General features: G+C 36.9%; 1 protein-coding gene across 3 annotated transcripts in view; it reads right to left on the reverse strand.

Annotated features, from left to right (window-relative positions):
- The window catches only part of ANOS1 (anosmin 1), a 203,393-nt gene that overhangs the window by 48,525 nt on the left and 137,585 nt on the right, over positions 1 to 17,283 (reverse strand). For all 3 annotated transcript variants that reach the window (XM_055267193.2, XM_055267192.2, XM_055267191.2), the window contains exons 5-6: positions 10,420 to 10,604; positions 7,941 to 8,070 (exon numbers count right to left, since the gene is read on the reverse strand). In XM_055267193.2, the coding sequence (XP_055123168.1) occupies positions 7,941 to 8,070; positions 10,420 to 10,604 (315 nt within the window). The remainder of the gene's footprint in view (positions 1 to 7,940; positions 8,071 to 10,419; positions 10,605 to 17,283) is intronic.

Here is a 17,283-nt window from a genome sequence, read left to right on the forward strand (position 1 = left end):
GACATGGGGAAATTGAGGATCACAGTCTGATTCACTACTTCAAGAGCAGAGTTTGATTTACTACCTCTTCAAGTGAGAGGATGGGAGTCACACCACAAGACCAGTGCTCCCCTAACCCTTCCTCTGAGTCTCAAATCCGGGCATTTTCCCCCAGCTCACTTCTCTTTCTGTTTGATGCCAACTCCCTCCTTATGATCTTCACAATTATCTGCAGAAACACACTGCAGAGAGCAAGCACATTTTCAGAGATAACTGAAATAGGAAGGCTGTATGAGCTCCTTCTACGCTATACAATTAGTGTGATTACCAACGTAAAATATGCTAAATATTTAGCATGTATACCCAATTTCAGCCTTGGGGAAAAATAGTTCCTTTTATTGATGATCACATGTGGTGCTTTCAGGAGAGAAAGATGGAACATTTGGATTTCAGAAAGATAAATTTCAGGTTTCGTCACTTAACCTCTTGTGTTTCATGCCACAAACAGGCAAAGTAACAAGCACGAAGGTTTGACACAATGGAAAGACTTTGAGCCTATGTTGGGTAAAGTGACAATAAAATCACTTATCACCCTTGGAGAAATGCAGGCCTATTATTGCACTGACATGAATCTCATGGGAAAAGACCACTTCTGCTTGTCCCAGCAGAAATGCCATCACTTTTTCTGAGGCAGGCTCCTCTAGGTTTAAGACAACACTATTTGTTAAATACAGACACCCATGAGGCTATAAAGAGAGCAACGATTATAGATCATCATAAAGAAACATGCACATGTGCACATGGAGAACAATACCTATTTCAAGAAAATGAATGTTGATTTTACTCATTTCATTTCTACCAATAATGTCTATAGATTAAACTTCACACTGAAATGCATCATAAGAATACCTCATAAGGTATACTTATGGTATATACTTGATGTAACTTTGGTCAAGTGCAGTTATATTTTAAAAACAATAATATAACTGTGTCACAAAGTTTTCAACTAAATAGAAGTTTGATTCTAATAATATATAAACCTTTTTTTTCTCTTTCCAGACTTGGCAGTTGGGGTAGTGTTCCTTCTCCCTTAAAAAACAAAAATCTTAGCAAAGCTGCTGACGCTACAGTGCAGGCAAATTTCCAACTATTAAATAGTTTCAAGACATATGTACAGCCAAGCCTTTTGCCCATTGGAAATGGCACATCCCGAGCAGCTGTGGAACAGAGTAAAAAGTCATGGGTCCCCACGGGGCAACAGGGAACTTTATTACCATCAGTGATGTCTGCTCTAGTTTTACTGACACTCTGTAATGCATGCATGGAATAACATCCAGTGTGATACTTATATGCTGTGAAAACAATGCTGTCTGCTTCCTTTTCCTTTGTAATGTATCCTATGCACATGGGGAAATAAGGAGAAAAAGATGGATGAAGAACTTGGAATTTAGAGGGAAATGAATATAATAACTAAAAGATAATATGCTAGGTTAAGGATAATTTAAGTTGGATTTTTATGTTTCTTCATAAGATCCCTTAAAAGTGTGTTATTTTGTGATATCAAATTGATATTGACTAATTTCAAATGAACAAACATATGCTTGCCCGCTTTTGGCAACATATCAGAAAAATGAATTTGGATTTTGCCTTACACAATCCACAAAATCAGAACTCTTCCTTCTTTTACTACCTATACTGACACATAGATGTAGTCACAGTAGCCAGAAACAAACACGTTATTTCCCAAATTCAGCAAACTGGTAAATACTATTTTGTAATAGGTAGTAGCTACTTAGTAATATATATTTCCAATCCTAAGCATGCAATATTTTGTATTTTTGTATTTTGTAATTTTGTATTTACTTTATTTGTAAAAATACAAATGTTTATTTGTAAAATAACTATTTTTACTCATTTGATAAATATCAGCAATATCAAGGAAAGGTTAAATACCAATTTACTGAAAAAGATAAGCAACCACAACATGGAACCCAAAGGTGTTTTTATATTTGTAACCCTGACTCCAAATTGGTCATTCCCAAAATCTGGGCTCTCTGTTGGTTAGACATTAGTGGTCTTCTCATTCCAAGAAGTGAACAATAATGTAAAGCTTGTCAGATTTTGGGAAATGAGAGAGGTGAAAATAAAAGAAACTAGAAAGGGATGCCTGTGTCTGATTATTAACTTTGTGCCATAGAGGAAGATTAGGAATATTTAGTAATGTGGTAATATCCTTTCATGATTTCACCACATTTTATTCACGAAACTATTAATATATTTATTTTAAACCATAATTCAAAATGTATTAGATCCACTCTGTAATAGGAATCACGCTGATGTTGAGTTAAACAAGAGGTAAACAACAGATGTTTTCAGGGTCCCACCCTGACTTTCTTGTGCTATGCTGTTTCAGGGCACATCAGCTCAACTTCTGAATGCCCTCCCACGCCTCCTCACCTAAGGCTGTGTCTGGGCTCAGAGCAAGCTCTGCCAGCATGCAGACCAGAAACGCTAGGAACAGCTGCAGACAAAGACTGACTTGAACACCCTTAACCCCCCTCCAGTGAGGAGTTCTGAGGTGTGTGAGCTTCACGCTAGCTCCCTGAGTGCCCCGTGGAGAGGAAGCTTAGGTTGCCTATGGAAATAATTCCCCTTTATTGTATTCCTTCTACACCCTGTCCTACTTCCCTTCTTACCTACCACATTCCTGGATCACTTCCTAAGTAAACTGCTCACACTCAAAGCCTTCACTTGGATCAGGTTCTGAAGGTGTCTGATCTTTGATGGGCAATCTCTATTTGTTGAAATCTGTGTTTCAAAGCAGCAAATATCAACTTATTTATGTAGGAATATGCAGACATATCAACATCTTGTGCTCAGAGGTTTCATGTTGTTTGTTCCAAATGGAATGGGATAGAAACTTTAGGAATGGCCTGTGAAGGTAACTTACTACGTGCAAAGATGCAGTTCCACATTCTAAATAGAGACAAAAAGTAGAAATGAGCACTAGGCATTAATCTATTAAACTATTACTCATCTTTAATTTCAAAGCCAATTTCCCGTCTCAAGTACCAGGAAGAAATACAGTATAAACAATTTAAGTAGGCAAATATAAAAATTATCCAAAACTCTTGAAACATTAAAGATTTTGCCCATCCTATATTTATGCATTTTTTTCTGGGAGAGGTAAGAGTTAGCAATAAAAATATTCAGAAATGGTATTCACCAGGAAAAGGAAAAGCATGAAACTAATTTACTAATCTATGAATAACTTAGAATTTTCTATAAAAATAGATATGTTGAGTTAGGTCTAAGTTATGGGAAAATAAATGAGTTAAGAAGAAATTAAATAGTAGTCCATCCATTTTGCCAAACACGGACTAATTTTGTGTTTTAAAATAACTATAAAGAAGATAAGGATGAGAAGTTTGGCTTTTCCATGAAAATCAGCTTTATAGTCCATAAATCCCATGCAGTGAGCCTAAACTAACTGGAACTCATTTTATCTATTTTTGCTGTTTAATTTTACTTTTATTTGCTGAGATATTCATGGTAGATGAAAAAAATAAAAATAAAAACCCTTCCTGCTTTCCTTGACCCAGCCTTAAGTTAACAACACTGTCTCTCTACCCAAACCACATACAATAGATAATTGCTTACTTCTTGCACAGACTACTACCTTGGAAGTAGTGACTGCTTTTTAAAAGTAATTTTAAACCACTGGAAGACTGGCACAGTTTCAGTTCTGGAGCAAACAGGGATAAATGGGCATTTATGGAATGAAAATGCACCATTTTTTTGAAACACCACGGTCATTGCAGTTATTATTAAAATGTTGTTCTATCTCTCACTTTGACAAATACACCTGATACGGTTTGGCTGTGTCCCCACCGAAATCTCAACTTGAATTGTATCTCCCAGAATTCCCACATGTTGTGGGAGGGACCCAGGGGGAGGTAATTGAATCATGGGGGCAGGTCTTTCTCGTGCTATTCTAGTGATAGTGAATAAGTCTCATGAGATCTGATGGGTTTATCAGGGGTTTCTGCTTTTGCTTCTTCCTCATTTTCTCTTGCTGCCACCATGTAAGAAGAGTCTTTTGCCTCCCACCATGATTCGGAGGCCTCCCCAGCCATGTGGAACTCTAAGTCCAATTAAGCCTTTTTTGTTCCCAGTTTTGGGTACGTCTTTATCAGCAGCATGAAAACAGACTAACACAACACCCAAAATTTACATTTCCGTATGTCTCAATTTGAGGTGCATCCCAAATGTTAGTTCTTGCAGTCTTACAAACCAAAAATGTAAGCACTGAATTCATAGTAGATTCCATTATGTTTTCCGTAAAGATGCATCACAGAATTACGGGAGTTTAACAAATCAGTAAAACGGTGGAAGACACTTCCTCCAGGATATGTCTAAAGGAGACTTAACCAGTACACTAACAAGATGCTGCCACATCTTTCCCTACCTTCCTCAAGCTCATCAAATGTAGAAAAGAGCCTCACTGGGAAAAAATGTCTTTAACGACTTTTTTGAAATATATAATTTCCATACCATAAAATTCTCTCATCTTAAGTGCTCACTGACATTCTTATATTTACTGTGTTGTGTAACTATCACCATCACTGGGTTCTAGAATGAGTCCACCAACCCAAAAAGATTGATCCTTCATCCCTTACTGAGAAAATGTAAAGGTAGAAACAACAACACAACATTTTCTGTCTTTACCTTCTCGTTTTATTACTCATGTCTCATTTCCTCATATATTGAACAAGGATTTGTTGAGCAGCTACTATGTGTCAGGTACTGTTCTAGGCAGTGGGAATAATAAGTAAAAAAGAAAACATATCTGGTCTTATGAAACACAGAAACAGACACACACATTCATCCTAATTGGATGCAAGGAGAAACAGTGGACAAGATTAACAAGCAAAATACTAAGGCAAGGTAGACAGTCAGAAAATAAGAACAAAAATACAACACGGGCAACGTGGATTTGTTTGCTTGTTTGCTTATACATATAAGTAGCATGGCTAAAGATGGTTTTGCTGTATAAAGAAGGTGAGCCAGCCAGCCTTTCAACAATCTGAAGGAAGATCATATTCCCGGTCCAGGACCAGGTAAATGTCAATATCCTGAAGCAAGGGAAAGATTATAGTATTCAGAGAACACAGAGGAGCCTAGCGTGTTGAGCAGGAAAACAGGGAGGGTAGCGATGAAGTCTAAGAGGAAGGAGAAACGGGGGTCAACTGAGTCTTAAAATCCATTGTAAAGAACATGGCTTCTACTCTGAATCAGATGGGGGAAGCTGCTGGGACACGTTGAGCAAAAAACTGTCGGGAAGTGGCTCAGATTTTAGTAGGATCACTCAAGTGGCTGTGTTGAGAGAGGACTAAAAAGGAGGGGATCCAGAAGTGGAAATCCGGAAGCAGGAATGAGAGGCCAGGGTCTGAAACCCAGGATCCGGAAGTGGGGATCCGAAAGCAGGAATGAGGGGCCAGGATCAGGAAACAGGAATCCAGAAGCCTTAAGGCAGAAGCCAGGAGGCAGAAGTGGGGATGCGATTAGGAAGCTAATACAATTTCCAGTTAAAGACAGAACTGAGCTGATTAGGGGAAACACAGGGAAAGGTGAATCAAGGCAGATCTGAGGATTTGTGGTGGCTTGCAGAAAATGTTTAGAGTCGAGAATGACTGCAGGCCTCTTTTGCCACAAACTGCTGCAAGAGCAGCATTGCCGATTACTCAAATGGAGGTTATTGAGAGAAAGAGTGCTTAAGGGGAAAGTCCTTAATTTCCTTGGGGATGCTCGTATTTCCAGAAAGACAGTAATCATTTATCGATCACTGTGACTGCTATGCTTTTGGCCTTTTTTTTTTTTTTTTTTCCAAATAGGCTTTTCTAAGGAATAGATTAAGTACCAAGCTGCATGATACTCCCACTCTATAGGACTGCAGTTCAGATACATGGGTAATAAAAGAGGCAAAAGATACAGAATTAACTTTATTTCTACCTTTAAATTTTCCTGGTAAGCCATGAAGGATCTTATTGGGGTGATACACTCATTCTAAAACTAGATGATGGTGATGGTTGCACAAGTCAGTAAATACTAAAAATCACTCAACTGTACACTTAAAATAAGTGATTTTTATGGTATAGAAATTATATTTCAAAAAAGTTCTTTAAAACGTTTTTCCCAGTGAGGCTCTTTTCAACATTTGGTGAGAATGAGAAAAGTGTGGAAAGATGTTGTCCACCTTGTTAGTGATTAAGTCTGCTTTAAAGATATCATAGAGGGAATGTCTACCACCTTTTGGCTGATATGTTAAACTCCCGTCATTCTAGGACTCGTCTTCACTGAAAATATAATGGAATCTTCCATGAATTCTGTACAGACAGTTTTGGTTTGTAAAATTACAAGAACTAAAGTTGGGGATGCTCCTCACAATGAGACATATGGAATGTGAATTTTGGGTATATTTGTAACAGTGACAGAACAACATTCTAATGAAAACTGCAATAGTTGCATTTTCATTCAATAAAAGTCCACTTAAATTTGGGAGATGCAGCTCCCATTCTAGATTATAAATTGCTCCGATATACTAGGAAGTGTCAGGACAGCTTGGCCTTCCTACTTTCAGTTAGCACCCTCATGACCCTGGGGCTGTCAAAGGATCTCTGCCCAGATCCTGAGGATCTTGTGATAGTAAGGCTCTGTAAGAAATCATGAAAGCAAAACCACCTTGCTCACCTCCACTACGCAGGAGGTGCCACTGCAACTCTTACAGGAAATTAATTCAGCATCTGTCTCTAGAGGCTGAGAACCACTTCTGTCTGAGGTCTGATTTTGCAGTCTTATTCACAGCACCAGCCCAAATCCTGCAGGCAACTGAACAGATGGTAATACATTTTGACCAGAACATCTCTGGATCACATTTGAACCATGAAACTCAAGGTGAAGCATTCTGAGGCTTTTTATTGATAACTACCTCCTAACCCACAATTATTTATTTCACTTGCCTCTCTAAATTTTCAAATCACTTGGAGACATAGTCTTAAGACAAGGTCTGATGTCTTTATTTACAATTTCACTTTAAAGTTTACTTAGTTCATGAATTTGCCTCCCTGGGGAGAAAAAAAAAAAGTGTTTTTGTTTTTTTTTTTAGAGGCTTTTAAATGTAAAGGGTTACAGTATTCGTTAATGTCACAATAAATAAATTTACTTGAAATAAAATAAATTTAAATTAGCTTCTGTGTAAGAAGATGACTTGTATTTATGAAACCAGATCCTTATAATTAGTCAAGCAGATGTCTAATTAATTTGGAAGGTACACAGCCATATGGATGCAACTAGAAAAATAAACCTGAAGATATTATTAATAGCTGGTCAAATTATGTCCTTCAACCATCACAGATTAACCACAAATGTAGCACACTGTTCATCTGATTCCACAGAGGTTTTAAAATATCAAGGCAGTCAGAACTGAACAAAATTATAGCAATGATTAAATGACTGGGGAGGGGTTTAAATTCTAGATGTTATGAAGCAAACGTAGGAGTCAAATTCACTTTCAATTTAACAATCATTTCAAGAAAGGCTGTTTTGTCTAGAATAGCAAAAATTCAGTCTTTCTCATTGAATATCAATTGAATGGTGCTTGATACAGAATATCTTAAAGCAAAAACTCAACAGATGTTGATAATGAAAACCCCCCACCACTTCAAAGTTTAAAAAAAATCCCTTATGTTATCTTCTATGATATACTGCAGGTAAAATTCCAACTTTGTCCTTAGCCATAAATGTTCATGGTACCTTCAAACACATCTGGTCCCATTCTCTAAAACAGCAAAGCCACCTGTTGACTAACTATAAATATGAACATAGAGACAGTGAATCTGCATTCCATGTGTGCCTGGGAGCAAGGATAGTATTCTGTGTCTGGGAAGAAAAGGAAGACTGACCTTTGGAAGAACGGAAGTGTTTGCTGGGGGCAGTGAAGCCTCGAGTTCCATGCACATTCACAGCAGCCACTCGAAACTGGTACCATCGGCTGGGTCTTATGTCAGTCAGTTGAACTCGCTCATCTGTGGTCTGAGGGGACATGTCACAGAGCACAGGGAACATGTCAATTTTTATTCCGACATGTTGGTTGGATCTGTTTAGAAAAATACACTAACCCATCAACCAATGCAACTCAGTCTGTCTTCCTCCTGATAAGAGGGGCTTATCATGCCCAGTTATGAAGAGAGCTGTCAGGGAACAAAGAACCACTGATAATTCACCCCAAAGAATTAAACATCTCTTGAAGTCAAAACCTTATGACAAGAGCTTGGGCTATTTTTAAATCTGGTGACTAATTACAGCATTTGAGATATTCAATCAATAGAGAATATTCATGTATAGTAATTGTTACATTACAGCAAGATGAAATCATCTTCAGATTATAGAAAGAAAATGTCTTTTTAACTCACATGCCAAATATAACTGTAAAATAGGTATAACAACCCACATGCAACCCACTAGCAATTTCTGGAAGTAAATTATAACCCAAGCCACTGTTTAAAAACCTCTTAAGTCACATAACATCTATGAAGAACCAGTCCTGATCTAAAAGGGTGAGATGTGTTAGCATATATTTGTTCAATAAAATGCCCAAAAGGAAAAAAATAGACACTGGGGAAGATCAGAAGGTTTTTCTGTCTCTAGTGCTACAATTTTAAGATATCAAATAACTTTAACAGTCTTCATACTATATGTTTCCATTGGTAGATCTGAAAACCTTTGCCTTGAATTCCAACAAATAACCATCTACAGTCTATGCCCTCATCTACACCAGGTGCCGAACTCAACTTGGATCTGTGGATGAAACTAAGGAAACAGGATTGGATTTGAACACTCCCAAACTTCAGGTTATAATAACCTCAGCTTAAAATAACTTAATGTGAAAATGTCATGTTTACATCAATATCTAAAAGAAGCTGAACATTTTTGAGATCAAAGGAAGAATATGAACCCTTACATGTGGCTTTCTACCTGATTTGGCAGACTTTGAGAAAACACTTTCAACTTCATCATTTAGAGTTTCAGCTGTGAATTTAAAACGCTTAAAGTCAGCATGGTATCCACAGCGTTCAGCAGAGAAGGAAGTATTACATGTAGCATTAACAGTAAAAAATAATACCAGCAACAATAATAAAAGAGCTTTTCACTTTCCAAAAATCTTTTGGAGATAAAAGAGATGATCTTATTGCCAGTTACTTTCATAAATCTTTAAGTGATTTGGAAAAATTACAAATGAATCTATACCATGATTTATGAAAGCACGCCGTGTAAATCAAATGGAATTTCAGGCTATATTCTGATTAGCTTTATGTTTTACTGAAGCAAATTTTTTTATATAAAATATAGGTATAGAATAGAATTACTAAATTTATTTGACCAGGTTTTTTTTTTTTCTAATTTAATGTTGTATTTTTACATCAAACTTCTTATTTATTTTGGGGTCTTTACATTGTTTTATTTTAGTGCTTAACCCCTCTGAGATACTGCTATTTAGAAGATATTCTTCTTCCAAACATCTAAATATTGACATTTATTTTACATTTACTGAAAAAAAAATAGGAATCTAGTCCTTGGAAAAAATGATCTAATCAACATACGGTGAGATTTTTTTTCCTATAGACACAGATGTGGAGAAGGCATTTTAGTTGTCTAAAGGCATGAAACAGTTTCACATTCAGAATCTGTTACTTTTTATATCTATGTAGGGTTTTCTTTTGTGTGTGTGGGGGGGGTAGCAGCTGGTACTGGATTTAACAGCTCTTAAAAAGAAAGAAAATATTTTGCTTTTCTCATCAACAAGACAGAAGAGGAGGAAGCACTCTGTGGGAGTGTTGCCATGCAGGTGGTATATATTTAAGTTGACTAAGACAAAGAAGAAAGCACTTAGTGAAGATTTATGGGCTGCTGGCTCTGTCCTACTAAGTAATTTTGTGATACAAATCTTATCCCATGCTCCTAAAGTCTGTGGGTGGAATAAAGGTGTAAATGCAGGAGAAACAGAAGAGAAGGCATTTAGATGATTAAATGTCAAATTAGTCCTTACAATGTTGCATTTCCCTTACTCTAGTTGGCTTTGAGTTTAGCTAAGGAAAACGTGGTTCTTGGAGAAAATACATGTGAATAATCAGGTTATAAAATTATCTCCCTTCCATGTGTATTTGAACAAATTAAGCCAATGGTCGAGTTTCTGAGCACATTCGTTTGTATCTATGAACCTCATCCTCTCTTTAGAAGACCCCTATGATGTTCATTTCATATCTGAGTAATTTATTTCTGTAGTCAAGCTATTTTGAGGCATAGCAAGTTAATTTTATGTGCGTAGGTATGTAGCAGACACTACCTCCAGGATGAAAATCAAAGTCTATATGAGGTTCTTACCTGGGCCACTGTCTGCCAGTCAGTGGCATCATCTTCGCTAGGATGGATTCCATAATTCCATCTTCTTTGTACCACATAGATCACAGGCTCAATAGAAATATTGAATTTCGAGGACCATTTAACCTCCAGCTGTCCAGACTGCAGTTCTGTAAATCGTAACTCTTTTCTGGGCTTCAGGGGGACACCTGAAACAGGACCGTATCAATTAAAACAATCTGCGTGTGACTCAAATTGAAGTAAAAGTTGAGGAAGAACAAATATGGAAGAGATGAATCTGATCTGATGACAACTGAGATTTCCTTTCATAAAAGTGGCCTCTCCATACAAGGTTTCACATCTGAAGTCTTCTGACACTCAGTTCACCTATTTGCTCCTTTTTCTTTTAACTTGTTTTTTTTTTTTAATAAGACAGACTAAATTGATTCCTGATTCTGAACAAGTGGCTTATTCCCTAGTAATCTCTAGAGCAATCATTTCATGTGCATTCTTTTGAATAAATCATGTTACAAGGTTGTTTCACTTGAGGTTAACATGGAATTCACACTAGGAGATCATTATAAAGAGTTTCAAGTCATTTTCCCATTTTTTATCATGCTCTGTGTCTATTGATATATCCTAAGGTCATTATAACATGGTTTCCAGATTTGATCTTCCTTCTTTCTCAGGGAGTTTTTCATTTAAGGAAAACACTGCAAAGCAAAATCTCTTCATGTGAAATCTCCTAAGAGTGATTTCCAAAGTTCAAGTCTTTTGGATTCCTCAATCAATTGCTCAAGCATTCCCCTATAGTATTAATGGCTTAACATTGGAAAATAATGAATTTATAATGTTTGGTTTTGGCATGAGTGAGTGCGCTGCTTCAAAAGTTTCTCACAGGTGTTTCATTTTAAAGTAGTTAATCATTCTGATTTCTTTCTCGCCTTCTGTACATGCAAGTTGTCTGGCAACTGATATATTGAAGAACCACAGTTCAAAATAGCAGGCATTTCAGAAAGGGAATTTGTAAAGAAATTTGTAATACTAATAGAATACGCAAAACTAACTGAATGAAATAGAATCTATGGCTCCATGATGGTGAATGCCATCAACACCAAGAACACCAATTACCATTAATAGAATTTTCTGTCCACAATGGTCGTTTGCTGAAAGCATTGAAAACTCATTTCAAAAGCTAGTTAAGAATGCTCTATTTCTTCTTCCATTTTGTAAGTTTAAACACAGAAGAAACTGGAAAATGTGCAAACAACAAATGCAAATAAGGTTTGATGCACGTTGACATGATTGAATTTCAACTCCTATTTCATTTGGATCTTAATTCATGGTAAGTCTTGTTTAAGAAAATTTTAAAGTCATCAAAGATTTGGATGGATGGAATTGAATAATTTTTTAAAGCATATTTATATATGGTCAAAAGTAATTAATCTAAAAAAAACTATTTTCTGGAGAAAATGTTTGCCATACCTATTGCAGTCTCCTTTATTACTGATGGGTCATGGCTGAGTAGTGACCTTTAGTTTACAATAAATTTGTCTCATCTGATCCTCACTGTGAGTTTGTGAAGTGGGTAAAGGGTTAATTATCTACATGTTGAATAGGAGATAATTGAATCTAAGGAATATTAAATTAGTTGCCTGGGACTACAATCTGATCTCAGGTTTCTCTCTGAATTATCTGCTGCTTTCTACATTTCATATTAGAAAAGGCCACATAGAGAGAGAGAGAAAAGAGGTGGTTTTGATAGATATGCAAATCCCTTGGACATTCTAAGATCCTCAGCTTTCCTGGTGGATCTGGAACTTCACCAAGTCAGTCTTTGACTCCTGTTCTGCCATGACATGCATTTATTTCAAGCTTGTATTGTAAACTTTTCATCTCAGTGCATAACCATAGCAATGGGGGTAACTTGACTTGGATGATTAGCATATTGCTGCCAAGCAAATGTTTTTCCAATCTATCTCTAATCCCTGGCTAAACTGCAGATCATCTTTTCCACCTGCCTGCTGAATTTCTCTGTCCCAGATATGTCCCTTCTCCTGGGATATCTATCTTTATGACAACTTTATCCTTTAGGATGTCTAAGGGATTTTAGAACCTTTTTGATATGTTCTTGCAGCTAACAACATTTAGTTGTCTTACTGCATAGTACATTTCCAAGAATTATCAAATCATTCTGTCTCCATGATGGCCACCTGACTTTACTCCCTTCCTTGTTCTGACCTTTCAACCTATTTCCCTGCATCTCAATCTCTTTTTCTACTGTCCCCTTATTGGTACTTTGGGGTTATTTTTCTGAAGTAGAAGCGAGGTTCTCTCCTTCAGCTTCCCAAACTCTTTAATTGCATCTCATTCTCTATAGAATGAAGGGGAACTTCTTGGCATCCCCTTCAAGGCACCCTTCTTCATAATTGGCTACCATTTATTTGTCAATCTATCTCCTGGTACATCTTTAATTTTTTGTCACAGATATTATCTTTAAACCCAGCTTTCCTACAAACACACTGCCAGGTACTTAATAATACCATGGCCTGTTTATGGTTTTTTTGTTTGTTTGTTTTCATTCTGAAATGTCTTGCCTTCTGCTTTCTAACTGTAGACCCTTGAATATTTCCAGGCTCGGACCAAATGCCACCCCTCTGTGACACTTCCCCTAAACTTCTCAATTGGAAATAAAGGCTTTATTATTTTGCCCCCCTTCAATGTTGAGCCTGTAACTGTCAAGACATGCATTTAACTGCCTCTTGCTACAGCAAATTCATTTAATGATGCCTGTCTTCCCATTAAGCCACAGCCCCCAGAGGTCAAAAACCATGTCTCCTTCATTCCCGCACCTCACAATGTCCCAGAAGAGAACATTCTGCAATAGCAAATGTTCAATGAACAGTCAATGTTTGCTGAACGAATAGCCAAACCCACTTTCTTATTCTTCACTCAAGAATATGTCTGTGGAAATAAGAGACTAGTGCAACATTTATGCAAACCACTGCAACAATGGTAATCCCTACTCTGTTTGAAAGTCACCTAGGGAAGGGTGAAGATTTATCATAAGTATTCTGTACTGCCATCTTTATCATATATTGTTTCAAGCAACTCAGATCTCTTTTCCAGCATGGTCTTATTGCTCACATGTACATTCACTCTGTTTTTTAAAAAGATAAATACCAGAAAATAAAGCAATGCCAAAATGTTTACAAGATAGAACGTTTTTATTACATTGACCACAGGACTTTCCCATTAAAAAGAAAAAAAAAAAGACCAATTCCTGATCGGACAGAAATCCCAAAGTTAATTGATTTTAATAGAAGCAGCTCTGGATGTTTTGTGTCAAGAAAAAAGCCACCAAAATTTGTTCAGAGTGATGAAAAACCAATCTCAACAAGGTGATCATTTAGTATCATTCTTGCATTGAAGGTTGGCCTGCATATGCCAGACGAATAGTTCTACCGAAGGGGATAAGGCGAGAGAGAGTAGCCGCAGAGAACATTTCATGATTTACTTGATTCCTTGGTGCATAGTAAAAAAAATGATGACCAATTCTTCAAACTCATAGAGCACATTCTCCGAGACTTCTGAATCTACCTTTCTCTTTGGCTTTCCAATGTATAATCTTCTAGAGTAAATACAGCTACAGTAAATAGCCTCCGAAGTAACCTGAGCTCACCAGAAGCCAATCCAAGCAGCCCAGTGCCCTCGCTGTAAGGTTTTAATCTTGAATAGCATTCAAGGACCAACAGCCTTAATCAAATGTAATGAGCATCAGGGCGATGTCAGTTCAAATTTCTTCATTTAAAAATCTCTTTAATTATGATGAAGCATGACCCTGCAATTTGCATGTTAAGAAATAGTCCATCTGCTTTCCATTAAAGTCAGTTGGCTCCTTTGATTGGAAGTAACTCCAGCGCTCTACTGTAATTGTGTGCAGATGGGGCTCAGCCCCCCTCAAGACCTCCAGCCCTCACTGCCGGTGCGCACAGTCCTCACTGGCTGAACCAGCATCCCAACTGCATAACCAGATGTATAGACTGGATCTCTTCTCAATGTGTTTTTTATTATGTAAATGATTAGCATTTTTCTCTTTAAAATTGTTTTTGAACAAATTAGTCATCTGAAATCTAAATGATTCTGTTGAAAAATTTACAAATGTTATCATATGGCAACCTGCAATATGTGACGTCCAGTTTTTTTCTTTGAAATGCAAGAAATATTCTGCTGAAATCAAAGGAACAGAAACCCAATGCTTTTTAAAAATGTTGAAAATATATGGATAGAAAAATCAATTAGGATAAGCAATCTACAGTTGCATACTCATTGTGAGATTTTATTATTACTATTAATTTTTATCATGAATCTAAATGATATAAAAATGTAGCAAGATGTATTGTTCTAGTGATTTAATCACTACTTGATATTTCTCATAAAGGTAATTAGAACTCTAGAATTTGTATTTACATCACATTAAGGCATTGGGCTACTGGATGCAAAATGTTGAAAATTTATTTGTGAGAAGTTGTATACATCTATTTCCAGAGGTCTGAAGTTTAAATATTTTATATATTAATTATTTGTGGAAATATTAAATCAACTCTATGATCGGGTCTTTTTGAAAAGAAACAGACTGACGTACAATTAATTCTTGGTTTATCCATGGCAAAGGGAAACTATAAGTCACAAATTAGTCTGAATCTTTACGTTTGTAAAATTTTTTAACTTTTCTTTCTCCCTGCCCAAACCATTTTTGCTACAGTTGGAAGCCAAGAGAGGCAGTGGGATTTGGCAACAAAATAGTAAAATATATCACCCTCTGGAGGAAAGATTGTCTCACCAAGCCATAAAATAGACTTAGAAAGGAAATAGAAATAGAAAGGAGAAAGGAAGTGCCCCCAAATGCACTCATTTGTGTTCTACCTGTAGACTTCTACAACTATATGAAGTTTTGCATTTCATAGAACTAGTACCAGCAGGCATCTCCAATCATGTTAATATTTCCAAGCCTTCATTTTGATGCTAATAACTTTATTTAAAAAGTAAAAGAAAGGATCTCTGATGTTTGTTTTAAACTATAGTCTATGAAGGTTAACTTACTTCCAGGCATCAGTTAAGTGCAGTTCTTACAGCATAGCCCAAAATCATATTTTCAAGACACCCATCGCTTTTAAAAACTCAAGTGACCAGTATAAAAAGCTCTTGAAGCTATAAAACCAGTACTTTCTATCTTCCCTTCCACAAACACAGCAGACCAAACAGAAAGTATCTATGGGTTTTTATAATTTAAAAATATTTTTAAAAATTAATTCATTAATAAAATAAAATATATACACAGGTTGGTAAATGTCCATTTATTTAAAGGTTAGAAAAACAATTTGCCCATTTAAAGAGTATGGTGAGCATGACAATCTCAGTAATAAACTACTGGACCATGTGGGGGGGTTAGTGTCACATGGATCCTTGCACCCCAATGCCCATTATAGATGACAGCAAATAGTAGGCACTCCATAAATGTGTATTCAACTGAAATGTGTCAATACTTCTCCATCCAAGTGACAGCAGCCCCTTATAAAGGTAAACTGGGGAAAATATTAAGAAAATGTTATTTCGGATTTCCAAACAGCACTATGCAACACTTTAATACATAAAAAATGAATGAATGAGGAACTTCAGGTTTTCAATATTTATCCCATAGAATTTGGTTCTCCATATAGCACACTCTGTATCTAGTTTTATACGCTTCAACTCTACAATGTAAAACAATCCCATGTTATTCGTTAGCCTAAAACGATTCATAAAGTAGTAATTTTGTTAGATTAAAAATATTCTATATTGACAAATCTTTTAGTTGGCCTATTAGATAGACAGGTAGATAATAGATTTAGATACATTTTGGGACAGGGTCTCACTCTGTTGCCCGGACTGGAGTGCAGTGGCATGATCGTGGCTCATTGTAACCTCGAATTCCTGTGCTCAAATGATCCTCCCACCTCAGCCTCCCTAGTAGCTATGACTACAGGCACATGCCACCATGCCTAGCTAATTTTATTATGTTTGTAGAGATAGGGATATCTTGCCGTCTTGCCCAGGCTACTCTTGAACTCCTGCCTCAGCCTCCCAAACTGCCAGGATTAAAGGGGTGAGCCACTGTGCCAGGCCTTAGTTAGCCTATTATATCATAACACAACCATGCCCAATGAGTGTTTCCATTAGAGATCCATACATTCAAAATAAAAATGACAGGAGAGCTAGCTCAGGTGGGAGCAGATGTTAGATCTATTTCTGCTACCTACTACCAAATCACTTAGGCATAGCCTGCAACCTCAGTTTCAGCAGCTGAGAATGGAGAGCAGGACTAGATAATCTCAACCCATCATGACTCCCACTCTTATTAAGGAAAACAACTACACAGACCTAGCAGAGACAGAGAGAGGGAGGCAATCTTATTTCACATTAGTTTGTTTGGGGCAATAAGAAGGCATCTTGGAGGTAGGAAAGACAGTGATCACGACTATCCTAAGATTGCAGGTTGGTTTGTGCACTGACTGGGCACATGGTTTTCTCCTTGCAAAGCCAAGGGATGGGTTGGAACGGACACTTTCCCTGGGGCTTGTGTACATCAGCCCCCCTCTCCTCTTTTGAGAGTGAAGAAGCAGCTGGACTCCAGGTTGGGAATGCCAAAAGGGACTTCAAATGGCTCATTAGCTAAGATGATGAAGGAGTTGCTACAGGCTCTATTTTCCCTCCTTTTACACACACTAACATATTCAGAGGCACTGTCAAAGTTCCCAGGACATGAAAACCAGCCTTCCTTGAGGGACTACTGAAGAAAGCAAGAAAAAATATCTACCTGCATATATATATACACATATATATGTGTGT

The sequence above is a fragment of the Symphalangus syndactylus genome, chromosome X (assembly GCF_028878055.3).
Source record: "Symphalangus syndactylus isolate Jambi chromosome X, NHGRI_mSymSyn1-v2.1_pri, whole genome shotgun sequence".
NCBI lineage: Eukaryota > Metazoa > Chordata > Mammalia > Primates > Hylobatidae > Symphalangus > Symphalangus syndactylus.